The sequence below is a fragment of the Pipistrellus hanaki genome, assembly GCF_964339955.1.
Source record: "Pipistrellus hanaki genome assembly, chromosome: 12".
Taxonomy (NCBI): Eukaryota; Metazoa; Chordata; class Mammalia; order Chiroptera; family Vespertilionidae; genus Pipistrellus; species Pipistrellus hanaki.
The window spans coordinates 13,885,619-13,911,775 of record NC_140514.1 but is presented as its reverse complement, the minus strand read 5'-3'; the positions used below and the strand labels follow the sequence as shown (position 1 = coordinate 13,911,775).

At 47.2% G+C, this 26,157-nt stretch overlaps 2 protein-coding genes across 2 annotated transcripts in view; both read left to right on the top strand.

Annotated features, from left to right (window-relative positions):
- Window positions 1-378: 378 nt before the first annotated feature.
- LOC311631129 (phospholipase B1, membrane-associated-like) lies at window positions 379-22,837 on the top strand (the record flags this gene model as incomplete). The annotated part of the gene is made up of 7 exons (XM_084900949.1): window positions 379-433; window positions 13,840-13,901; window positions 16,453-16,525; window positions 17,373-17,431; window positions 19,102-19,142; window positions 19,653-19,696; window positions 22,743-22,837. The coding sequence occupies 7 exons, from the start codon at window positions 379-381 to the stop codon at window positions 22,835-22,837; spliced, it is 429 nt and encodes a 142-aa protein (XP_084757075.1).
- A 308-nt stretch (window positions 22,838-23,145) lies between these two features.
- PLB1 (phospholipase B1) overlaps window positions 23,146-26,157 on the top strand; it is an 87,849-nt gene continuing 84,837 nt past the window's right edge. Inside the window, exons 1-2 of the mRNA XM_084900207.1 lie at window positions 23,146-23,191; window positions 24,024-24,110. Coding sequence (XP_084756333.1) covers window positions 23,177-23,191; window positions 24,024-24,110 — 102 coding nt within the window. The 5' untranslated portion in view covers window positions 23,146-23,176. The remainder of the gene's footprint in view (window positions 23,192-24,023; window positions 24,111-26,157) is intronic.

The following is a 26,157-nucleotide window of genomic DNA, read 5'->3' as shown; positions in this document are numbered from 1 at the left end:
TCTCACTGGAACATGCAGACAATAGATGTGTGGTGTGCATGTCAGGCCATCACTCCCGGCCACCCACGCTGAGGGGATGAGGGACAACAGGAACCACCCTCTGTACACGGTGGAGACCAATGCCAACAGTGGCCATTTCTGGGCACCCATCCTCCTGGGAGCCCATACCTATCTTTGACCCATCTGCCCTGAGATATCATTTGCCTAAATGTTAATATTTATCATTTACAGCTGCCACTATCCCATTCAAAGGTGAACACAGTAAAATTTATGACAGGCGCGTTATCAGACAACAGAGGCGCATAAAAGGAGGTGCGACAGCTCATCCATCTGCTGACAGGATTCATCCCAGACCCTCGACGCCTGGAGGACTCCGACATGGGGCCACGGCTGCACACCTTCCTGCTGGGGCTGCTCCTGCTCCTGGGGCCAGGTACGTCTGCGATGGCCCTGCTGGTGGCCCACATTGCTGAGACACGGTGCTCGGGAGAGGAATGTGTCCTTTGCATTAGCACAAAATGCACGGCTTGGGCCCACGCAGGCTGCAGTGCTGCGGTGAAGTGCCCAGGGCTGGGGCCAGAGGCATGATGTAGGCCAGTGGTCGGCAAACTCATTAGTTAACAGAGCCAAATATCAACAGTACGACAATTAAAATTTCTTTGGAGAGCCAAATTTTTCAAACTTAAACTTCTTCTAACGCCACTTCTTCAAAATAGACTCGCCTAGGCCTTGGTATTCTGTGGAAGAGCCACACTCAAGGGGCCAAAGAGCCGCATGTGGCTCGAGAGCCGCAGTTTGCTGACCACTGGTGGAGCGTCACAAAGACCTGGGTTCTCGTTCTCTGTGTTGCGTGGCCTAGAGCAAGTGTTCCCTCTCTGAGCCTTGATTTTTTTTTTTTTTTTTCTCATCCGTAACATGGAAAAGCCACTGCTAGTGATAAGCACATTTTGATCATCCTATGTATGGTTTTCGTTTTTGCTACCAGGACAGAGGAAGGCAGGTGTCAGGTTGATAATTATAAAGGATTGCCCACAGTCTTTAGTGCTGTTGGCCCCGATGGAGAGAGTGGGCTACCAGGCAGGACTTGGGTTTCTCCCGATGCCAAGGGTTAGGTTAGGAGAAGGTTGTGCCTCTACCACAGTCCCTCTGTGCCCTTTGTCACCTGACCCCTGGCTCTGCCCTCCTCCCTTTATTCAGAAAGACAGAATCCTTTACACTGAGGAGGGCTTTAACGGTGCCACGTTAGCCCTCCAGGTGAGAGGCCGGGTCCAGAGCCAAAGCACTTGCCTGGAGGCCACAGAGAAAGGAAGGAGGCATGAGCCAGCAGCCTGGCCTGCTGGGTGCAAGAGCCGGTCCTGCTGCTCACCTTTGACACCTGAGTCCAGGGCTGTGTGTGCAAGGTGGTGGTGCAAGGTAGGGAGCATTGAGGTAGGGGTGCAACGTGGGTGGGGTGTGAGGGGGGAGTGCAATGCCTGCTGTACTTATTGCTCAGGTGATCACATTCTCTAATTGCTAATGAGGCTGCAGTGCTTTTTAAAATATTGTTTGTTGCCCATTGAATTCTTCTTTCATAACGTACCTGTTCAAGCGTGTTTCCCACTTTTGTATGGGTTTGTTTCTTTTTCGTTGGTTTTTAGGAGTTTTTGTGCATGCTGTGCACTTGCTCTTTGTTGCTGTAAGTATGGCAGATATTGTATACTCTGAAGTTCATCTTTCCACTCCCTTTAGGGAACATTAGATGAGCAAATTCCTTAATTGGGGGAAAGAGGGGATAGGGCATGAAAACCACCCAAATGAGAACAAATGGAGGCTATTTATTCAGAAATGGCTATAGCAAGGGGTCAGCCACTGCCACTTGTGTTAGGCAGACTCCAAGGCAGGCAGGGGCGTGGAGAGCTTGGCAGTGAGAAGGGGGAGGCTGCAGGGGTGCTCTGGTTGGAGGCTGGAGGCCTCTTAGGTCAGTGGTTGGCAAACTCATTAGTCAACAGAGCGGCAAACTGAGGCTCTCGAGCGGCACGAGGCTCGCGAGCAGTGGTTTGCTGACCACTGTCTCAGGTGATCCTTTTGGGGAACATATCTGGCTTCCTCAGGCTGGGCCTGAGTAGTAAGCAGGGACAAAAGTAGGGAAGCTGCAGTCATGAGCGAAGTCCCGACCGCGTAGGGCAGTGGTCGGCAAACAGCGACTTGCAAGCCACATGCGGCTCGCGAGCCGCAGTTTGCCACTCTGTTGACTCATGAGTTTGCCAACCACTGACCTGGACTCTTGATTCCAATAATTACAGGCTGTTGTTGTTCCTTGTGATTCTAGGGCCTAGGCTGGCTGCTGAGGGTGGTGGGCGGGCTTCTGGGCTGGGCTGCTGCAGATGTTTGGGAGTTGGGAGTTCCGTTGTCAGCTGTGGTCTGGCCTTTGTATCTTCAGTCTCTCTAGTTCCAAAGTGTTTCATCTTTTCCTTTATGGTTTGTGCTCTCTGCTTCTTATTGGAGAATCCTCTTCTGCCTCACAATCATGAAGATAGCCTGTGTTTCTTTCTAAAAACGTTACGAATTGATTTTCTCTTTCGGGTGTTTAATTCAACTGAATTGGCTTTTGTGACTCGGGGGAGAGACAACCCCAATTATATATCGTACTTTGCGTGCAGGTGCCTTGTTGTCTCGGCACCATTCACTGAGCAGTTGTGTCCTCACAGCTCTCATCAGCCGCCTCTGTTCATATATAAGGATCCCCATGTGCCGGCATCTGTTTCAAACTCTGTTTTGCTTTACTAAGTCATTGGTCTATCTCTGTGCCAAAAGCACATTATCTTAATTCTATAGCACACATGTCAAACACAAGGCCCGCGGGCCAAATCCAGCCCGCCAGGCCTTGCAATGTGGCCCGCACCGCGCTGTCATCACTGCACTCCGCTGTCAGTTTATGACATTGTCAGTTTATGACTGTTCAGTAAACCATTCGGCCCGCGATTTAGGCTGGATTTTAGATTTTGGCCCCTTCTCTGATTGAGTTCGACACCCCTATTCTATAGCTTTATGCTAAGTTTTATTATTCGAAAAACAAGTCTATTTTCCCTTCTTTATTTGTTTGTTGTTGTTTATTCTCACTCAAGGATATTTTCCCATTGATTTTTGAAGAGAGTGGAAGGGAGAGGGAGAGACGGTGAGAGAGACACACACACTGATTGGTTGCCTCCTGCACGCACCCCAACCGGGGCCAGGGAACCTGCAACCGAGGTACGTGCCCTTGACTGGAATTGATCCTCGGACCCTTCAGTTCTCGTTCTGACGCTCTACCCACTGAGCACAACTGGTGAGGGCTGTTTTTCCTTCTTTTTAAGGAATGACGTGGCCCTAAACTTTCATACAAATTTTACTATCCATGTGTCAATTCCACCAAACAAGCAAAAACCCTGTTTGGGGTTTTTGTTTTTTGTTTTGTTTTTTGTTTTTGTTTTTTCCTAAATATATTTCATTGATTTTTAACAGAGAGGAAGGGAGAGAGATAGAGAGCTAGAAACGTCAATGAGAGAGAAACATCGGCCAGCTGCCTCTTGCACACCCCCTCCCGGGGATGTGCCCACAACCAATGTACATGCCCTTGATCGGAATCGAACCTGGGACCTTTCAGTCCTCAGACCGACTCTCTACCACTGAGCCAAACCGGCTTCGGCACCTGTTTGGGTTTTCATAGGAATTGCTTTGAAATCTATGAATCACGTTGGGGGAAAGAGAGATCTTCACAATATTGAGTTTTCCAAACCATGAGCATGCACTTAGATCTTTAATGCCTCTCAAAGTTTATCGTTTTCTCTGTTCAGGCCTTGCATATGTGTCTTAGGCATATACCTTTTGTTGTATGGTAAACAGATTTTTAAATTTTTATTTTGAAAACATTTGCTATTGGTGTCTAGAAATAAAATTGATTTTTATATATTGATTTTGAACCCAATTAAACAAAATTTAATGTTACCTGCATATCCTTTTGGATTTTCTATAGATACATCCTGCCAATCATGACAGTTCTATTGCTCTTTGTAATCTCTGTACCTTTTTTAGCTTCTGCCTTACTGTGTTGGTGGGTACCTCCATGATAATTTTTCCCAAACATGGTGGTTGGAGGTATTCTTATCTTATTCCCAAGTGTTGTTTTTTTTTTTAAGTGTTTAATGTTTTGTCAGAAAGTAGGGTGTTCACTACTGACTGTTCTGTAGATAACTCTTTATGAAACCCAGAAGGCTCTATTTTATTTTTAACTTTCTAACCCTTTTTAAAAAATCATAAGTGGATGTCAAATTGTATCAAATATTTTTCTGCACATATTACAATGGTTGTATGATTCATTTCTTTAATCTGCTACTGTGCTGAGTTAATTAGTTGACTTATCAGTCACTGATTATTAGATTCACCAAAGATCACACATTGCATTTACTTGACCTGCTTCTTTAATCTCTTTCAATCTAGAACATTTTGTTAGGCGTTTTTGTTTTGTGTCATTGAACACTTAGGCTGGCTTTTGTCTAGCAATACAGAAATTATTTGGACAAATCCAAATTGAAGTGCAAAAGCCAGTCTAATCATTTCAGTATCCAAAGTCTTTTATCTGATTCTGCTCTTTTTTTTTCCTTGCTAATTTTTGTTTTAGTCAATGTTCCTAAATGCCTTATTTTTTTCTGTGCTTGATTTTTTTTTTTTTTTTTTTGTGAGCTGCTCAAACTCCTTTAAAAATTATTTGTGAGATTCTTTGAGGCCTAGGATAAAAATGTCTGTGTTCAGAGACTATATATGTCATTCTGTCAGGCAATGGGACATTCCCATTTGAGGATCACTTCAAATTAAGCTCATAGTGTGATCTTTAGAACAGCCAAGCTCCGCATTAAGCACTATGCATATATAACAGCCTCCCTTTAAGAGGGATGTACTATTACCCCCATTTTACAGATGAGAAAACTGAGTCTCAGAACTTAAATAACTTGCCCAAGGTCACCCAGCTAATAAGCACAGGAGTCAGAATTCAGTCCTGAGTCAGAGTCCAGTTCTGGGACCCTTGACCACCACCCTGCATTACAGTCCAGCCCCAGGGAAGAAAGAATTGCAACTGGGCTTTATTTAAGCTTTAACATTGACAAGGAAAACAGATTCCTGCTCTAAAAGTTTGGGTTTATAAAACTGAAGTATCATTATCTCAAAACTACAATTGGCAAAAGCAAGTTAACAAAAAATAATAAAAAAATAATAATAAAAAAATCACTGTTTCTAAGGATATTAGAAAAGACAACCTTCACCTGAATTTCGTTTTCCAGGGGATTGTCATGCCTTGGTAATGCCCCTATGCCAGGCATATCACCTCAAAGCCAAACGTGGGGAAGAAGTATCTCTTCTGTTATCAGCACAAGTGAAGCTAGTCAATGTTCATTTTACAAGGGCCCAAAGTCCTTCCTCCTTCCTGGAAGTTGCTAGCCTTCTGGAAATACAGTCTTGCCAAATAAGAGTTGGAAGCAATCTCAACTTCCAGTGGCCCAAGTCCTTCCAGTTTTTGATAAGAGATGGATGGGGACTTGCTTGGGTCCTATACTTAGTTGGTGGCATCCCCACCCAGGTATGGGGTCTTTTCTGGAGGCTCAGGTGTCCTGCCTGCCCGGGATGTCATCTGTACTTTGTTACTTTTTAGGACTTTGTTGTCAATCATTTTCATCAAGCTGCGTTTTTGCTGCTGTCAGTCAACTGTCTGAGCACTCTTCTAAGAACAGGAGTTAGGCTGAGCCTGGCTGGTAGATCATAAACCAAATGTGAGGAACCCTCTGGGGAGAGAGAGCTGATCTGCATAAAATCACTGGAGCAGAATTAAGTACCAAAATAGGTGCAAGTGGCTGCAATGAAAACACCAGGATTCAGAGAACTGAGAGATGAATGTGGGCTGCGGAAGTTTCATGTGGGAGGTGAAACTCGATTGAGCGCTGGAGGCTGAATGGGATTAAGTAAACACAGAGGAACAAGGAGGACTTGCACGTGTGGGGAGCAGCACCGCCAAAGGCAAAGTGGGGGCTCAGCACATGGGCGTGAGGAGCAGGGCAGGCCTGGTCTGGATTGGTGCTGGGAGGCAATGGCCACATAAAGGGGAATTTTGAAATCCCAAGACAAGAAGAGCAATGGGATGATCCTGGTGTCTTTCAGCTTGAAGAGACTTCTGAAACGATTTCATCCAAATCTTTTCTTTCACATTTACAAAAACGGAACCCTACAGAGGTAAAGTGACCGGGCCCAGGTCACCCAGCGCTCTGGAATTGGAATTTGCTAGAGCGGAAGTGGGGAGCTATGAAAGGTTCTCCCGCAGGAAGTAGCCTATGCAAGTGGCATTTGGGGCAAGATGTGTCTGTTGGCTTCAGACGTAAAAGGTCACGAGTCGAAAGAGACGGCACACTGTTGAATCAGTATACCCAGCTCTGGAGAGCCCAGCAGTGGGTGTGCTGGGCTCTGGGAAGGTCCGAGCATGGCAGTGAGAAACGGATCCTTCCCACCAGAAATTCCCATTCGTCTTTGGGAGGAGAGCTTCCTGAGGGCACACAGTTCCCTAAGAATCCTTCTGGTTGGAGCTCACTAATCATGATCATGCCCCACCCCCAGCTTTGAGTGTCCCTTGTCTGTCCCCTTTAATGTTCTGGCCTTGGTGGCTGCCGCTGGGAGGGGTCCCGAAGGATATTAGTGTAGGAAGAGTTGGGGCTCCAGGCTGCTGCCCAGGCAACATCTATTCACTTTCACCACGGACCCCCTTCTTTAGGGTGTTCCTTCCTGATTCTGGGTCTGCTTCACTTGTCCCGGGATGGGAGGAAGTTGGGGAAAATACAGTCTAAAAACAAAGCATTCCTGTTTGAGGTCATAAAGTCAGTCAACTGCAAAACTCATGTCAACTTCGAGTAGGTTCTCTCCTGTTAGGGTGTTCCCTAGAGCATCCTTGCCGGTCTAGGGGCACGGGTGTGCTTGTGGGATCTTGGGTGACACGAGTGAAGACATGAGGGTGCACTGGTCTCTGGTTGGACTGGGATCTGCAATGGGTGGTGGGGTCTCCCTGTGGTCGTCAGCACAAGACGTGGAGTATTTAGAGGTTGGTGGGTTGGCTGTCCACATCATCTCTAGTGCTTCTTATCACCTCATCAGACTAGAGGCTGTGTCTGCCCAGGGGCTGTGACGGTGTAATCCTATTGGCCGCAGAGTAAATTCCCATATGCTAGGAACTCGGGTTAGAGAACAACATCCATACTAATAAGCCTTTTTATAACCTTGTAAGAAGGCCCTGGCACCAGGGAAAGCAAACCGGAGTAGGTTAAAGAGACTCGAGCTCCACACAGGACCCTTTTAGCAACTTGCTGAATGGTCTCCGGCAAGTTTGCTAACCCCTCTGTGTTTTAGTGTCCAGAAGTATTAAATGAGATGACCTCAGAGATCCGCCCACCTCAGCCATTCCAGAATTCTAAGACAAACATGCAGAGGTCAGACTAGCTCCCCAGAAAGGTCCTCTGGCCTTCGTGTCACCTTCCACTGACTCTGGCATGTGACTCCCCAAGCTAACATCCCGTGTTCCTCGGAGCACATGGAATTCTCATGTTGGAGCAGCAGCCAGACGTGACTCATGGCTTCTGACTCGGGTCCCACCACAGTCATGTGCCTGCTCACAGGGGGCCAGCAGCAGCCCACAGGCCGTGGGTGCGAGTAGGAATGACAGTGAAAGCCTGGCAGCTTCCAGTCCAAACCAGCACAGGGACAAACACTGGCTGATTTGGACCCTCCCCTTCCCAGCTCGCCACTTAGTGGGTGCAGGGGGTAAGGAGGAGGGGAGAGAGTGCAAGGCCTGCCCTGCCCTCAGTCTGTGTGAGCTGGTGGAAGTCGCCTGGCCTCTCTGAGCGTGTAAAACATGCCCACAGGATCCTATCTGCCTCCTCTTTAGGGTTGCCGTGAGGACATTATACACTTTCAAAGAGGCCAAGAATGCAATGTACACTGAAGAGTGGACTTAAGGCCACATGTGTTGGCCTTGACCGTCCTCCCCACTGCCCGGGGCAAGCACCTTCCTTTCATCCAGAGAGATCACTCACCCCTGGCATTGTACAGCCCTCTGGTTCACAGCACTTTCTTCTTCTTTGATCCTCATGAAAACCCCATGAGGAAGGAAGGGAAGCCAGTCTCACCCCCACTTTCTAGATGAGCAAGTCCAAGTTCAGAGAGAAATCCTCAATCAAGGTCACAAAATGGCAGGGCCAGTCCAACCTGCATCTCTGGGTTGTGGGTCTAGGCAGCAGGCCATGTGCTGGGAATTACTGCTCCAGGAGATACTGCCTTGAGGGAGAATTGGGTGTGACTTCTGGGAGCCAAGGCCCCATGCTCTAAGGGTCCTTTGTCAGCTCCAGGCCCTCCCTGGTGGCTGTATCCACTGCGGGTGGTTGATCTTAGCCAAGCCTGTCTCTTAGAGTGTACACAGATGTCTTTCTCTTTCATTCCCATCAAGGTGGAAAAGTACATGTTTTTTCCCCTTACTGACCTTATGGAGGTGAGTTCTTGTTGTTGTGTTTTTTTGTTTTTGTTTTTTAGAGCTCTAAGCTTTTCATAGACCCATGAGCTTGGGCTAAAACAACCTTCCAAATAGGAAAAATTCCCTTGGGATTCCTGGATTGGGTTCAATCATGTCACAGGTGCTCTGACAATTTTCCCCACAGTGCCTGAGGGCGCTGCAGGAATAGGCAAGAAACTTTCTTCCCATGTACCTGGTGGGAAGCAGAGAACCAGAGAGAGGGCCCACGCCATCCCAGGATTCAGTGGGGACAGGACCAAGGGGTCCACAGTTTCCATGTGGGTCTTCAGGTCTAGACATTTACATTGATTCCAGGCGGAGCCTCTTTCTGACACCCCAGGGCAGTCAGTTATCATGGATGATCAAGATCTTCAAGTTGAAAACATGAACTATATAGTTCTATGAGGAAACCCCAGAATATGGAGCTGGGAAGGGTCTGAAAAATGGCCTTTGCTAACCATCTCTCTGACACTGAATTATAATAATCCTAAGTAGCAATTACTGCATCTTTACCATGTGTCAGACACCTCCCCTTAGCATCTTTTTTCTGATTTTCCCAAGTGATCTATTTAACACTTTCAGTGTGTCCTACCTGTTCTATGATCTTTTCTCCTTTCTCCCTCCTCCTCCTCCTCCTCCTCCTTTTCCTCCTCCTCCTCCTCCTCTTCTTCTTCTTCTTCTTCTTCTTCTTCTTCTTCTTCTTCTTCTTCTTCTTCTTCTCCTTCTCCTTCTCCTTCTCCTTCTCCTTCTCCTTCTCCTTCTCCTTCTCCTTCTCCTTCTCCTTCTCCTTCTCCTTCTCCTTCTCCTTCTCCTTCTCCTTCTCCTTCTCCTTCTCCTTCTCCTTCTCCTTCTCCTTCTCCTTCTTCTTCTTCTTCTTCTTCGCTTCAGTTCCCATCACCCTACCAACATTAATAACTCACTGATTGTACATTTTTTTGGTCATTTTGGCATTTAAGATTACAACATGCATCCTTGAGTTATTAAAGTATAATATAAGTGTTACTCTGTTTACTCCAGCCAAATCTGCTCACACAGCAATTTTATATATATTTTAAACTCCACACTATATTATTTTTATTTATTTATATTGGTGTTGACAAGCTTTTTCTGTAAAGGGCCAAATGGTAAATATTTTAGGTTTTGTGAATCATATATGGTCTCTATCACATATTTTTCTTCTTTCCATTTCCCCTTCTCTCCCTGCAAACCCTTTAAATATGTAAAAGCAATTCATATCTAGAGAACCATACAAGAATAGGCTGTGGACAGAGTTGACCCTATGGGTCATAATTTTCTGGCTTCTGGGTTTTTTTGTTTGTTTGTTTGTTTGTTTATTTTTTATGTGTGTGTTTTTACAGTCATTATTATTTTAGAATTCCCTTTCATATTTATTCTTTCTATTCTTTATTCCTCTAGAACCATTTTCCTCTTAGCATTTTGAATGTGTCATTCCACTGTTGTCTGGCCTCTATAGTTTCTAATGATGAGTCAGCCATTAATCATCATGTTGGTCTCATGTATTTAAAAAGTTGCTTTTCTTCTGCTATTTTCAAGATTTTTTCCCCCTTATCTTTAGAACTATGCCTAGACATATTTATTATAGTTGATATGTCTTGGTAAAATTTTCTTTGTGATTTTCCTACTTACAGTTTTGTTTTTATATAGCTTCTTCTATGTATGGCTCAATATTTTTCATCAAATATGAGAAGTTTTCAGTAATTATCTATTCAAATCTTTTTCTGCCTCTTTCTCTCTTTGATTCTTCTATGAATTATTACCTGTATGTTTGTATGCTTGACAGTATGCACAGATCTCTGAGGCTCTGTTTATTTTCCCCTCTATCTTTTTTCAGAAATGTGCTTTCTATTGATCTGTTTACGTTTACAGATTCTTTTTTCTGCCATCTTAAGTCTGTTGGCTGAGCCCATCTAGTAAATCCTTCAGTTATTATACTTCTCAGCTCTGGAATTGATTATAAGTATATATTATAGCTATGTAAATATATGTAAAAGAGTCTTTAGTTCTGTAGTTCTTTGAACATAATTTTTTAAATTCTTTTCAACTCATAGCTGCCTTGAAGACTTTGTCTGCAAAATCTAACACTGAGCCCACTCAGAGCCAGTTTCTATTCATTGCTCTTTTTCCTGAGTACAAGCCTAACTTTTCAGGTTTGAGGCATTTCTAGCAACTTTTGGTTGATAACTGGATGTATTCAATAAAATTTAGCAATTCTGGATTCAGCTTTATTTTTCTGGGAGTCGTTGGTTTCGTTCTTAGGAACTTGTCTGGACTTAAATTGTGGAATCAGTCTCTCTCATCTATCCTGCCACTGATGTCTTCTTTATTATTTCTTTAAAAAAAAACAAAAAAAACTAACATATATATATATATATATATATATATATATATATATATATATATATATATATATATATATATAATTGATATTTTACAGAGAGGGAGAGAGAGGGAGAGAGAGTTAGAAACATTGATGAGAGAGAAACATCCATCAGCTGCCTCTTGCACACCCCCCACTGGGAATGTGCCCGCAACCAAGGCACATGCCCTTGACCAGAATTGAACCTGGGACCTTTCAGTCCCCAGGCCGAAGCTCTATTCACTGAGCCAAACCAGTTTCGGCAGTTTATTATTTCTTGTGTTTATTTTTTTTTTTTTAACCTGGAATCCTAGAGGCTCAGGCCTGGGTCTACATGGCTTCTTGATCAGCCAATGGTTGGACAGAGGTCATGCTCAGACTCCTGGCATTTGTAAGGTTCTGCTTATTGGTCTGTGAGTAGATGGGAAAATAAACACAAAATTGCATCCAATTCCCATTTCTCATTCCTTTACTTGTACATAGGGCTCTTGCAGGTTTCTTTACCACATACATAGATTTCCAGTCAGCCCAGAATATGTGAGAACATATTTCAGTTTTCATTGCTGGGGTTTCCCCGTTAAATATCTGATCGGTTCACCTCTAATCCCAAACCGGGAACAAAACGGCAGGCTAACAGAGCTGCAGACATTACCCTTATTCCACCACTTTTCACTTTCTGTTGTTTGTTTTATTTTTCTCTCTTAGTTTCTGTTTATTGTGTGTGTGTTGTCTCCTGGGAATTGTTTTTATTATTACACGATAGGCATTGGATAGGAAAAAGCAGAAAGATAATTTCATGTTCTGGGTGTTGCTATCTTTTTCCATCAGGGCTTCACTTTTGCTTTTGGCAGGTGTTTAGATAGAGGCAGATTGCCTTAATCTAATCTGGAGCCAGACTGTGACAAATATACCCAATGGAATCTTACCTGTTGCGAAGGCATGGATGGACCCACAGGGCGTTATGCTAACTGCAAGTCAGACAAAGACAAATAAGTACCATATCATTTCACTTACACATGGAATCTAAAGAACAAAACAAACAAACAAAACAGAAACAGAGCCATAGATACAGAGAACAGACTGATGGTTGCCAGAGGGGTGGGGGTTTTGGGGGCTGAGTAAAAAGGGGAAGGAATTAAGAAGTACAAATTGGTAGTCACAGAATAGCCACAGAGATGTAACTGACAGACTAGGAAATACCTGGTATAGTCAATAATGACATAACTATGTATGGGGCTAGGTGGGTACTTGAAATATTGGGGAGACCACTCTGTAAAGTACATGATTTTCTAACCACTATGCTGTACACCTGAAACTAATACAGAATAATACTGAATGTAAAGTTTAATTGAAAACTAAAACAAACAAGAAAGCCTGGCTTTAGTCTTTTTGGAGGCTGGTCTGTGTCAAGTGCATCTCTATGCCTAGGGTCTAGCTCTTTGAGTCCCAGCGGAAACCCCGGGACATTTACCGCAAACCCTCCTCCTGACGGCCATGGAGCCCCAATGTTTCCCCACCTCCATGGGACTGCTGAAGCTTCACAGCACATCAGCCTCCTACCTGCTGATATCTGTGGCCTGTGGTTAGGAAAATGCTTCAAGGGTAAAAACAACATCAACTGTCGGGCTTATTCTCTTTACTTCTCTTTGGCTCTTGACCCCTCAAATTCTTGCTGCATTTATGACTCTCAACAGCTTCTCTTTCTCTATCTCTCCCTCTATCTCTCTCTACCCTCTCCCACTCTCCTTCTCTCCCTCCCTGCTCCTCAATGTGGAAATGCATAATAGAATGTCTGCAGAGGAAAGAAATAAGGCCCAGCATAGTTCAGAATAGTTGCAGGGGGAAAAAATGAAGGGATCCGTCAACTGTCTTCAAAAATAGCCTCTTTGAGCCCCTTTAAAACCTTTTAGAACTAGAGTCAGCAGGCAGGATCTGTCAACCCAGCCCTGAAATAATTTTTCACTTTTGCTGTTACAAAAGTGTATTAATAATCACATCTGTCCTCCTGGATTGTCTGGATGGTAAAGCAATAGCATCTTTACCAAAATTAACCCTTTTCAATACATACTTTGCATAGGCAGTGGGCTGGATCTTCTACTTGTGTTATTTCATTTAAAATTTGTATAGAGTTCTGAGTAAGCTCGCTATCATAAAAACCTTTTTATATAAGAAAACAACTTCATAGATCAGGGGACCAATGGCTTTCGTTGAGGATGAGAGGTGCTGGATGGCACTGTACCATTATTTGGATATTTAAAAGGTCAATGCTTTATGGGAAAACACATTAATTTGTACACTTAGAGGGGTCTATTTTTAAAACTAAAAGAGAAAGGTGTTTAAAAGACTGTCCCACAGAAAGCTGGGATGGGTAGTGTCTCTGCCATCTTGCTACCTGACTTTTCCCCCCTTCACCTGCATTCAGCAAGACCCCCCGAGACAGCCCCTGCTCAGCCATTATGTACAATGGTGTCTGCTGGAAATCCCTTGAGGAGCTCTTCTCCTAAGCTCACGGCACTGGTGAGACTGTTCCAGAAAGCCTTCACCCCCCTGCTTTGTCCTGGCTCCCCAAACCACAGCAGCTATTTGTCCAACATGACCTTCCTCGAGCGTTCTGCCTTTTGCTAAGGAGCCAGTGGAGGAATGTGCTGTGATTTGCCTGTGCAGTGTAGAGTCATTGCTGACCCCTCTCAGATAACACGTCTGCTTTTCAGCCTGGGGTTCTGCTCTAATCGGCGGCATTCATGGAAGTAGGGTGTTCCAAACAATGGAGGTGATAGCGGGAGGAACGGAATCCAGATTTTCCTAACATAGGGATGTGACTGGGCTGGGAGGAAGGGCAGGCAATGTGCATGTCTGGGTGGGAGTTAATTCCAGCTAAATAACCGGAACTATTTTTGCTTTATTTTAGGGACCACCCAGGTCCATTCCTTCCCTGGAGAGAATACATCGGAAGAGCAACTATCACCAGAGGTAAGGGCTGTCCTCTTTGAGGGATGAAGGGATCTCTTCCATTGGGCAAATCCAAGTTTGTTTGTTTTTTAAAATATTTTTATTGATTTCAGAGATGAAGGGAGAGGGAGAGAGACATAGAAATATAAAAAATAAGAGAGAATCACTGATCGGCTGCCTCCTGCATGCCCCCTTCTGCAGATTGAGCCCGCAACCCAGGCATGTTTCCTTGACTGAAATAAAACCTGGGACCCTTCTGTCTGCAGGCTGATGCTCTATCCACTGAGTCATACAAGGTCGGGCTTTTTTTTTTTTTTTTTTTTAATATATCTGTATTTATTTCAGAGAGGAAGAGAGAGAGAGAGAGAGAGAGAGAGAGAGAGAGAGAGAGAGAGAGAGAGAGAGAGAGAGAGAGAGGCATCAGTGATGAGAGATGATTATTGATCGGTTGCCTCCTATTCACCCTACACTTGGGAATCGAACCTGCAACCCCAGTATGTGCTCTGACGGGAGTAGAACCATGACTTCCTGGATCAGGGGTTGATGCTCAACCAGTGAGCCACACTGACATCCAAGGTTTGATGCAAGTTGGCAGGTCCCTTCCTTGAGGGAATGAGCCGGATCAGCTGCTGCCCCTAGGACAAGGGCAGCGTGACTGTATCTTCTGGAATTTGGGGCTCATCAGTCCTGCAGACGGAGTGGGTGGTTCCCAGAAGTGTCCTCTGACGAGTTATCTCTATGAACCTTGAAGCAGATGCTGTGAGTTATCTGAAGGCATCTGGGTTAGGTCTTCCCAGCATATCCACAAGATAAGAGCTGAGAGTAAATGCTTTATCTCTTACTGCAATCGGTAATTTGAGAGGAATTAACTTGTGTCTTGTGATAGTGAGAGAGATGGCCAAGGAACTCATTTACTGCACCTTTCCCTGAGTTGGAGTACAGTGAGTCCTCACTTAACACCGTTGATAAGTTCTTTTTTATTATTATTAAATTACTATCTGTGTACATATATCATTGCTCCCCCCCTCCCATACATGCCCTCCCTCCCCAAAGTTTTGTGTCCATTGGTTGTACTTATATGCATGTATATAAGTCCTTCGGTTGATCTCTTATCTTCCCCAGATCTCCCTACCCTCCCTGCTGTAATTTGACAGTCTGCTTGTTGCTTTACTGTCTCTATATCTTATCTTTTGGTTCATCAGTTTATAATGATCTTTATTATCCACAATTGAGTGGGGTCATGTGGTGTTTCTCTTTCATTGATTGGCTTATTTCACTCAGCATGATGTTCTCCATTTCCATCCAGGTTGCTGCAAATGATGAGAATTCCTTCTTTTTTATGGCAGCATAGTATTCCATTGTGTAGATGTACCATAGTTTTTTTATCCAATCATCTGCTGATGGGAACCTAGGCTGTTTCCGAATCCTAGCTATTGTAAATTGTGCTGCTATGAACATAGGGGTTCTTATAACTGCGCTGAAAGGACCTGTAATGAAACCGGTTTTACCAGAGGCTAACTGCCATAGACAAGAGTTACGTTTCCGTGGCATCTCATCTCTGTTACCCTGTTTCCCTGAAAATAAGACATCCTCCGAAAATAAGACCTAGCGCATGGAAAGATAAGACATCCCCTGAAAATAATTTTTTCTCCTAGTGCAACTTTGGGAGAAAAAATTAATATAAGACACTGTCTTATTTTCGAGGAAACAGGGTAGAAGTTGAGTGAAATGACTTTATTTAAGGACCTGCGGTATTTCCTCTGCCCCTTTCCGTTCTGGGGAGAAAACATAGGATCTCCCTTCCCACAGCCACTCATGTGATTCCCAGAAGCAGATGCTCTGGGCTCCTGTGAGAGCTGAGGATGCCTGAGTGGCCTTGAGGACCCGAGCACTGGCCACCCAGCCCCTCCTCTGCTCTCAGGAGGCCTCTGGGCTCAGGACACGCCAATCTGGTGAAGACTCAAGTCTCCAGCTTCAAGTTTACCCAGTTTCCAGCAGCATATAAACATAGTGCCCCATCCACCTGCTTTGGTGCAAATAATCAAATTAGATGAGAGAAGGTAGATAATACAGATAAATATATCATAGATGGATTTTCAAAAATCTTTTCCTCTAGGCACAGTGGGTCTCTTCTTAATGTATTTCTTTCTTTTTTTTTTTTTATTGTGGTAAAAGGCACATAACATAACATTTACCATTATAATCCTATTGAAAGTATCCTTCAGTGGCATTAGGTACACTCACATTGTTGCACAACCATCATTGCTGTCCACCTCCAGAACTTTGTCATCATCCCAAGAATGGATTTTTAGGCTCCCTCCTTCTCCATCCCACTTTTCAGAGGCACCCTGATGTCCCACCAGCTAAAATTGTTGTAAAAACAAAACAAAACCAAAGTGTCCCCTTGTCCTAGGTGAACGGTATGGGATTAGTAAAACCATGACTGTGGACAATTGTTGCTTCTGGACTTTGAATGTAGCTAGAACAAGTACATGCTCGTTTCTACATCAGGCTTCCAGGACCTGCAGTGTTTCCATCCAAGGCAGCTGATGTTTCTGATGTTTGATTTCAGTTGCAAAGCCTGAAGAGTTTTCCATTTGCATGCGACCTAAGGAAGTCAGGACCCGATGTGCCTTCTGAGTCAGGTACGTGACCCCTGAGCCATGGCTCTGGTGTGGCCAACAGAGGCTCCAGCCCGCCTTCTCTTGTACCTTGGTGATTCGCATCTTTCCTCTTCCCCATCCCTAGTCCCTCATCCCTTCACCTTCCCCCTCATTTATTTCTACTGTGGGACTCAGACTGACACACCAGTCAGAGTTAAAACCAACAGGACCGCATAGTGGCTTGGCTGATGAGAGCAGCTTCCAGGAGAGACTGCAGATCATGTGACAGGAACTGTTACACAAGGAGTGTAGGCGGGAAAGAAACTGATGCATTTCTTAGGAAACGGCTTCTTGGGGAGCCCATTGGATGAAAGGGGTATCTAGGGAGACTGAATTCTAGAAATACAGGCAGCCCACATGGACATGGAGGCTTGCTGGTGTGCCATTCACGTACAGCCTGCATCCAATGTTTACGTCTGTTCATAGGCTTTGGGTGCTATTCTCCGGCAATCTCCAAGCCAGTGTGATCCTTTATGTGCACAAGTGGTTCTCATTTTAATACTTTGCCCTCTCATGAAGGGTGGTCCAGAAATAGAGCCGTGCGATAGGTGGGAGGGAAAATGAGGCCCATGGTGACCTGCCATGGGACACCTTTTGGAGATCGGAGTTCAGTTCGCAGTGTGGCCTCCAGAGAGGAGTGAGCCTCTTTGGAGCAGGTTCCTAGGGCCCCCAGCCACCACCTGGTCTTCAGCTCTCCACTTCCGTGGCTCAGCTTTCACAGCTGTCCTCAGACGGGAGGACAGGGGTCTGCCCCTTCCATCCAGCATCCTTGGCCCGCATTGTGGGGAATGTAGACCTGACCCTCTTCCCTGGGTTCCTCTCGTTGCAGTCCATTCTCTGAGACCTTCCGATATTAAATTCGTGGCAGCCATTGGCCATGTGGAAACTGTGAGTATTTCAAGGGGATGGAGGTGGGAGACAGGGGTTGGGATTGTTATATAAGGAGTGTCCCTCCCCTGTCCCTGCTGCAGGCTGTGCTCCCCACAGCCTCAGCTGCTCCCCCTTCGCACAGGCCCCAGCCCACTCCCCCATGCACAGTGGCGGCTGTGTGCAGAGTATGAGACTTCACTCAGAAACTGACCACAGACCCCATGAAATCGGCAAACAGAGTCCCTGTCCTTGTTTTCCTCTAGCTGTGCCGGTGGTGGCAAAGCTGCATGTATGACGTGTGTGTGTGTGATGTGTGTGTGATGTGTGTGTGATGTGTGTGATGTGTATGTGTGTGTGACGTGTGTGGTGTGTGTGTGTGATGTGTGTGTGTCTGTGTGTGTGAGAGACATGTGTATGTGTGTGTGACATGCGTGTATGTGTGTGACGTGTGTGTGTGTGTCTGTGTCTGTGTCTGTGTGTGTGTGTGTGTCTGTGTCTGTGTCTGTGTGTGTGTGGACTAGGGTGAAGGTGGAGGTTTCCTGCTGGGAGAGCTGGGAGAAGGGAGATGGTGAGAAAAAAGGTTTCGTGTCACGGGGAGCGCACTGACACTGCTGAGCTGTGTGCCCTGCATGCTGATGCTTGCATTCCAGAGCCGGGAATGTGTGACACTCGCTGGAGGACTCACAGCCTTCCACTCTGGGCAGGAAAATCACTCCGTGTCAGGCTTCCGAAGTCAAGCCAATCAATGACTTCCAGCCTTTGGCCCCAGCTCTGCCAGGCTCCGTGTTCATGAATTATTCAGATCCCAGCTCCTGCCTGTCACTCAGGGAATCCTTTCTCCGTCTGCGAGCCTGAGGCCCAGAACACAGCTTCCGTCCAGGATGGTGCCCCAGCCCCAGAGGCATTATCATGACACTGACGGGCACCTCCACCCACAGAGTAAGACCTGTCTGCCCCAGAGCTGGCTGTGTGAGCCGAGCCTGGTGTATAAAGTGGCAGGCCTGGGAAAGAGAGACAGCGAATTTAACATGGGAAAAGCCCGTAATGCAGACACTTTTGCTTTGAGTTCCCGGGGCTTTCTGTAACCAAGGCGCAAGCACTCGCCTGTGACAGGACCCAGCACTGGTTTGTTAATTGCTCTGAACTCCCTTTTCCTCATAGAACTTTAAACATCAGATTTGTAAATGTAAAAATCATTTTCAAACTAACACTTGTGGCTCATGTTTAATATAAGTACAAGTCAACCACAACACATGCATAGAGTGTAAAATATTGAAGACCCATTCACAGCTCCTATTCCTCTGCCTCAGGAGAGGTACACACACACAGTACACACATGCACACACACACCACACACATGCGCATGCATACACCATACACATGCACAAGTGCACACACACATGCTCATGCATGCAAGCACAACGTGCACATATGCACACATGTACACACATTGCACGTGCACACAAACAAGTACACATATGCATGCACCTTCTATTTCTCTGGGTTCTGCCCCATGTGCTGTGGAGGGAGCCTGCCACTCTTCCTCCCTGAAAACCTGGCCTGGGTGATGTGACCTTCCTCTGGGTCAATGTTCCCCTTTAGTCGGTGGGAGGGGCTGTCTGACAGGGCCTCAGGAGGACAGGCTGGGCCGCCTTCCAGGCTGGACTGACACCTGCTGTCTCTTCCAGCTCCCGGACCCGGGGACGGCCGGTGCGAAGAAGCAGCCATGGTAACTATGTTGGAATCACAGAGCCGTGGAGCGGGGCGAGCCTCAGAGGGCCTGCTCTGCTCTCTGGGGCCAGGCAGGAAAGGCCTTGCTCCGGCTCCCTTCGGAGAGGTGTCCCTTAGGAGACCCCAGTCTCCTGCCTCCCGGCCCACATGCCTCATGCCTGTGAACCCCCTGGAGGAAAAGCAGGAAAGGCCACACTCGGCATTCTTGCTTCCCTCCATCATCCAGGCGCCCTGCTTTGCTCAGGGGCTGTGTGCAGGGTGGGCCAGAGTCTGTCTCATTCTTCCCGGGGCCCGCAGCCCCTTCCAGCTGGGGGTGTGGGGAGAAGGGCCCAGACCGAGCTGTGGACCTCATTTGGGCGACTCCTTTGCCATCTGAGCTGTGTCTCCAACTCCAGGAAGGAGAGTCAAAAAAGCAGAGCCAGGCTGAGCCAAAGCTTGTCAGGCCCAGGGGGTTGCTGGCCCCGTGACACAGCCAGTCTGACCCATGCATGTGTGCTTCTGCTTGCAGGCTTGGGAAGCGGACACAGCAGGCGTGCATGGGAGTGGTGACAGGTGAGCCCTGGGCCTTCGGGGCCAGATCCCAGCTCGTCCCATCCCTCCCAACAGAGCACATTTTGGTAAATGGAGAGAATGTGCCCTGTTGGCCACTTGGTTGTGGAGTCTGAGGAGAAAGAGGGGACAGTCACCCTGAAAGGAGGGCGTGAAAACCGCGCCTGAGAGTCCCTGAGTGAACAGAAGCCAGGAGGCCTTTGTGGGTTGCAGTGTTTCCCAACCTTCTCTCATGATGAGAATCACCTGGTGGAGTTTTTAAAACACAGATTCCTGAATCCCAACGAAGAAGTGCTAAACTAGAATTTTTGAGAACATATAGGTAAAATTGCATACCTAACTTAGTGCTCTGTATATAACATCTGTGTTAGAGCACTAGTTAAGTATGCAATTTTACCTATATGTTCCCATGAGAGAAGGTTGGGAAACACTGGTTAGAGGACTTGGGAGAGGGGCCAGGTGGCTGGGCTGGAGTCCTGAGCCTCCCCCACCCCCACACACCAGCCCCGGAGCTGGACCAATAGCACTTCATCTGCAGGAACTGCCCGCCCCCCACCACAGGAGAGGGCCCGGTCTAATTTTCAGCCTCTTTCATCTTGCAATAACTCCCGAAGCTATAAATATATCAATTGGATTCAGAAGGAAAAAAAAAAATGAAAATCAACGATATGCCACCATCTGAAGATAATCATTGTTAACACTCGGGCTACTTTACATATGAATGTGCTGATGATGTGCTCTCTGCAACCTGTTTCCTTCGTTTAACATCAGACACCCCTTGTGACTCTATTAAAAGTCACCCTGGAACCTCAAGTCCCTCAGCGCCTGCTGAACTAGCTCGTGGGATGTTAGAGTCGATGACAAGGAAACCACCGTTCGCTCCCTCACAATTAGAGCGAGGCGGCTTGGATGCAGCGTGTGCTCTGCTGAGCTGACCTCCTGAGAGCAATGGCAGTGAGGGGGCCGGTGGCCTCTCAGTGCAGCCAGGAGGGTCCCCACGGGCCTGGGGGTGACTGGGCTCCCTGCAAAGGACGGGGTGAGGGAGGCACTGGGCCTGCCTTCAGCCTCGCCCTCTAGCGGAGCAGATGGAGACTGGTGCTCCGCCTCCAGGGTTGATTGACAGAAGAGGGGATACTAGTGGCCAAAGTGGTGGGAGGGTCCCTTGGAAAAGGCCAGAAGTTCTGAAAGAGGAGGCCCCGACAAACTGGGTGACCGTCACAGCCCTCCTAGGTTTGGCCTGTTTACCCTTACGTGGCAGGAAGGAAGAAATGGGTGGTGTATTTGTGGTGTCGGGAAAGATAGGGTGTAGCTTAGATCCTGAAACGCAAACACAGGGGCTGTGCCTGCTTGCCCGCCTGGTGCCACGTCCTGGCGACCCCTCCTTAAGCAGCGAGGCCAGGAGTCTCACCTCACCGGGTTGGAGGTGCCGCACAAGCAGGGCAGTGAGGACAGGTCTGGCCCCTGAGGTCCTCAGAGGCAGGACTCCGGAGCTGCCAGGGGACCCAGCCTATGTGCAGGGCAGGGCGAGCGGGCAGACGGGGTGGAGGGCAGGTCCTGGGAGCTCAGCAGGTGTGTGTGTGGCAGGGTGGGTAGGGGGGGCTGAGCCAGCACAGGGGCACCAGGTCTTCCAAGGAGAAAGCGCTGGGGATGCCCAGACGCATGCGGTGTGCAATGGCACCGCCCACACTCAGCCCACCCTGCTCAGCCCCGGAGCCCAGAGCTCTTCAAGTCTCACCAAGCCCTCCCCCACCACTGCCAGGTGCAGAGAGGGAAACTGAGGTGGGATGGGTGAGGCAGGGCTTTCTCCAGATTACATGGTCAGTACATGGCAGGGTTCCTGTGAACACAGGGGGCCAGCCCCGCAGCCTGAGAACCAGAGAGAGGCAGAGGACAGAGAGGACGGACAGGTGTCCAGCAGAAGGAAGACACAAGGACAGGCAGGTTTATGGGAAAAGAACCCACGGAACTGTCTGAGCAGAAAGAGGCCACACAGCAGAAACTCCTCTGGTTGGGAAGCAATTCTGTTTTAAAGACCTAGCGCCAGATAGGTCTCTCGCCCTCACAGCTGTTCTGATGCCCAGGAGGAAAACTGAACCCCCCCCCCCGCACCCCTGCACCACACATGCACACACACTCAACACACACTCACACACACATGCACACACAGGTAGTCTTCCACTGGCCACAGAGCTCCCATTTTCTCACCACACGTGAGAAGGGGCTCCTTCTGCAAGCTGCTCGGGGCCTAGAAAGGGATGCTCATGAGTTTGGGTTGAGGATGAAGAAGACTGAGTCACATGGGACCTTGGTGGCTGCCAAGCTGACAAGGCTGAGTGGCCAGTGTCCTGCCTGCAGCCCAGCTTCTCTCCCAGACCCCTTCCCTGTCTGCTGCCTGCACAGTGCCGGCTCCTTCAGCGGAGCCCTTTGGATTCTGCTCCCACGAAGCCCCCGGCACTTCTGGGTGGGGGCAGAAAGAGAGGAGGACCCGGGGGGAGTGTGCGGGGGCATCCCCCTCTCACGACACTCTCCCCGCTCTGCCCTCTTCTCTCCCGGGAGCAAGACACCACATCACTGCTCCCGGCAGCGCTATTTCTGGCGGCCCCTGGCTGTCAGCGCTGGGACACGATCTCCCATCTCCGCTCCCCAGAGCTCTCCCACCTGCTGTCACTCTCCGGAGAGGGGGGCCGGGAGACAGCCTGCCCGGGTCCCCTGTCCTGCACGCTTTCCCAGGGGTCCATGCCACCCAGCTTCTCTCAGCCTTGGAACCTCGAGTGCGTTGCTTAGCTTCTTAGCTTGTGTCCCCTTCCCTCATAGAAGATGCTGAGTACTGAGCCTGGCCTAGCGCTGGACAGAGGTTCATTTTAGCTCCATTCGTTCGGTTTCCGGGGGCCTGCCACGAGGTTGACTTCACGGCCCAAGGCCAGTGTGAAGGCCATGGTTTGGAAGAGGGTCGGTGACCCTGGGCCTCTCACCCCAGAGGGGACAGTCCCTACAGGTGACCTGCAGCTGTGAGAGCCACAACCCTCAGACCAGCCCTCTCTTTCTCTAGTCCTTTCAGACATCATCAAACACTTCAACCCCTCAGTTCTGAGACCCACGTGCACCCCTGGGGGGAGAGTGATACCCCGCATTGGTGCTGAGTAAGTTCCTTTCCTGGCTCTCTCCGGGGTAGGGACATTGGGGAAGGGGGGACCTGGCAAAGTCAAAGGGGCTTAAAAATTGAGGTCCGTGTTAAGTCAGAGCCACAGTGCATCTCCTGCACCGATTTAAGTCTGCCTAGTGGGCCTAATTTTAAAAATTGGGACATGGTCTGCCCTCCAGGACAGGATTGGTAGGGTAGCTTTGAACTCGGAGACTGGCTCCTGGGCAGGGCAAGGGGCCAGCCTCCAGCCCTGGACAAAGTGATATGGAACTGGTTTCCTCTCTGCTCACCTCCCTCTGTGCAGAGACTTGTGGATTCAGGCAAAGGAACTGGTGAAGAGCATGAAAAAGAACCAGGTAAGAATCCATCTGTCTCTGTGCCTGGGGCTGCCCATTTATTCCAAGCACATGTATATAGTTTATAAAACTAGGATGCTACTCGGTGTAGATACTTTTATAACTGCTTTCTTAAGTGTGGTATTTTCCATGACAATAATTATATTTTCCAACACCGTTTTAGTAGCTACACAGTGTTTCATCATATATATATATATATATATATATATATATATATATATATATATATATATATATTGATTTCAGAGAGAAAGGGAAAGGAAGAGAGAGATAGAAACATCAATGATGAGAAAGAATCATTGATTGGCTGCCTCCTGCACATTCCCTCCTGGGGATTGAGCCCGCAACCCAGGCGTGTGACCTTGACTAGAATCAAACCCAGGACACTTCAGTTCTCAGGCAGATGCTCTATCCACTGAGCCAAACCAAACCAGCTAGGGTAACACAGTGTTTCATCTTATGAGTGTTTAACAATCTGCACCTCAATCCCCTATGTTAGACACTTATATTTCTGCTTTTTTACTGTTATAAACAGGCTTCATCGTTGCAGCTCAATCTTTCCTGAATTCTTATTTCTTTACAATATGTTTTGGGAAATGGAATTGTTGAATCAAAGAGTATGCCCTTAAAAGTCTTTTAACTATATTTTGCCAAATTGCCCTCTTAATCAGTTATACAATTTGAGTTTCCCACCATATAATTCTCTTTTTGAAAAAAAAAAAAAAAGATTTTATGGGGGTGTGGGTGTGAAATTGAAAGATATGAAAAGAAAGCCCTTTTGGTATCAGGTCTTACCACTATCGCTTTTTGATGCTGTTGCCTTTTCCTTCAGCAACTTGACTTTCAAAATGACTGGAAGCTAATCAATGTGTTCTTCAGTGACACAAGCCAGTGTCACCTGTGTCCCTCCACCCAACAGGTAACCCACAGGCTGGGGGTCAGAGGGATTGCAAATGCCAGGGTGGGGGCAGAGTGAATGAACTAATCTACACCTGGGCTGGGTCTGATGGCACCTACTGTCGTGTTTAACCGAAAATAAGACATCCCCTGAAAATAAGACCTAGCGCAACTATGGGAGAAAAAAAATTAATATAAGACACTGTCTTATTTTCGGGGAAACAGGGTAGTATTTCAGGATTTGGATGGGTGGGTAGATGGATAGATGGATACCTAAGGATTCAAGGAAACATGTACAGGGAAAGATATTTTACCATCTTTGATATCAAGTAAAGGAAATTGAGTTATAGATAAGCTGAGTCAATGATCATTATACAATTGAGAAAAATCAACCCCCTAGTTAAAAATTGTTTTGCCTCTCTTAACTCTGATGTCATTTAAGTATGGAATTTAGGAAATAAAGCAGGATGTGCACTCTTGTCATCATCTCTTGAACTGGGAAGCCTACTGTTAATTCCCGTAGACCATCCTCCAGGCTCCTTAGCTTTCCTGGATGCAGGACATGAACTATGTGACTGCATTATTTTTATTTCTAGTAGGTGACTATCTAGGACAGTGGTCGGCAAACTCATTAGTCAGCAGAGCCAAATATCAACAGGATGATTGAAATTTCTTTGGAGAGCCACATTTTTTAAACTTAAACTTCTTCTAATGCCATGTCTTCAAAATTGACTTGCCCAGGCCGTGGTATTTTGTGGAAGAGCCACACTCAAGGGACTAAAGAGCCTGATGTGACTCTAGAATTGCAGTTTTACAACCACTGGCCTAGCCCATTGCAGTGAAACAGACACTTACAGGGTCTGGACTCTTTACTGCTCTCAGGTTAAAATCTAGTTTTGTGAATGAGTAAGATGGAAGAAAAATCAGTTAAAAGAAGAGAAAAACATGAAGAAGAAAAAACAAAGCCAACGACAGTGCAAAAAATCTATCATTCATTTGTTGCAAATGCCTTTAGAAGCAGGGTTTGGTCGGCATTGGGAGGGCACTGTGGCAGGAGGCTTCAGGAAACGTAAAAGTGTTTCTACCTTTTGACTGAAGCATTCTTCTGACTGTGAAAGCAAGATACACACAAAAATGTGTCCTTTCATGTGGAAAAACAAGCTTTTTCCTGACTTTGGGTTCAAGGGGGAGTTTATTATGTGTGTGACCTTACAGACGAGGGGCATGTCTGTAAGAGTTTGCTGTGTTCCATTAAGGAACAGGGACAGTTGGTGCCCAGGGGACAAGCATCCAGCATCCGAGGGACCAGTGGGCCCCGCTCGTTCTGCAGCCATGGATAAGCACCTTGGCGGGGAGAAGCACGCAGGGACCCCCAGGTTCCCTGTGGAGGCTCGAGGCCCTGAGTGTGGGCAGCGAGGGCCTTTCCACCCAGAGGTCCCCAGGCTCTGCAGAAGGAAAAGTGAGATGCTCATGGTCATGTTCAGAGAAAGATTCCCGCCGCCTGAGGAAAAGGAGACAGCAGGCTTTATCTCTGGCTACGGCCACAGAGCGGGCTCAACTGGCTTCCGGAGGCCAAGCTCCCGCCCGTGGCCTCCCGCCTGCCTGGGGACTTGGGTGGGGAGAGAGTCTAGTGCGGTCACAGCGCGGGTGATTGGCAGCTGTCTCCAGCATCACCGCCTGCGTTCCCCCGGGGGGCAGAACAGCTCCTGGGCCTGCCTTGTCTTCCTTCGGGGGACAGCTGATCTACAGGCGGCTTAGCAATTTGTCTCGTCAAGTTTATTTTTATTTGGTGTGTTTTATTTTTTTGTTTGTTTGTCTTGTGTTTTTGTTGTTGTTTTTTTTTTTTACCCTGAAGAGGTAAACCAGGGTCTGTTTTCAGAGTGCTCTCATTTGTGTATTTACTTTCATCACCTGCAGGGCATTAGTGGGAAAAGGGTGTTTTTAAATACTCTTACTCCGGTGGATGTGGCAGGGAGAGGTCTGATGAAAGAATGCCATGTGGAAGTTTCAAGGCCCATCTGGGACCTTAAACCCAAGGGTAATTGTGTTCGCCCTATGGGAGTAAGTCC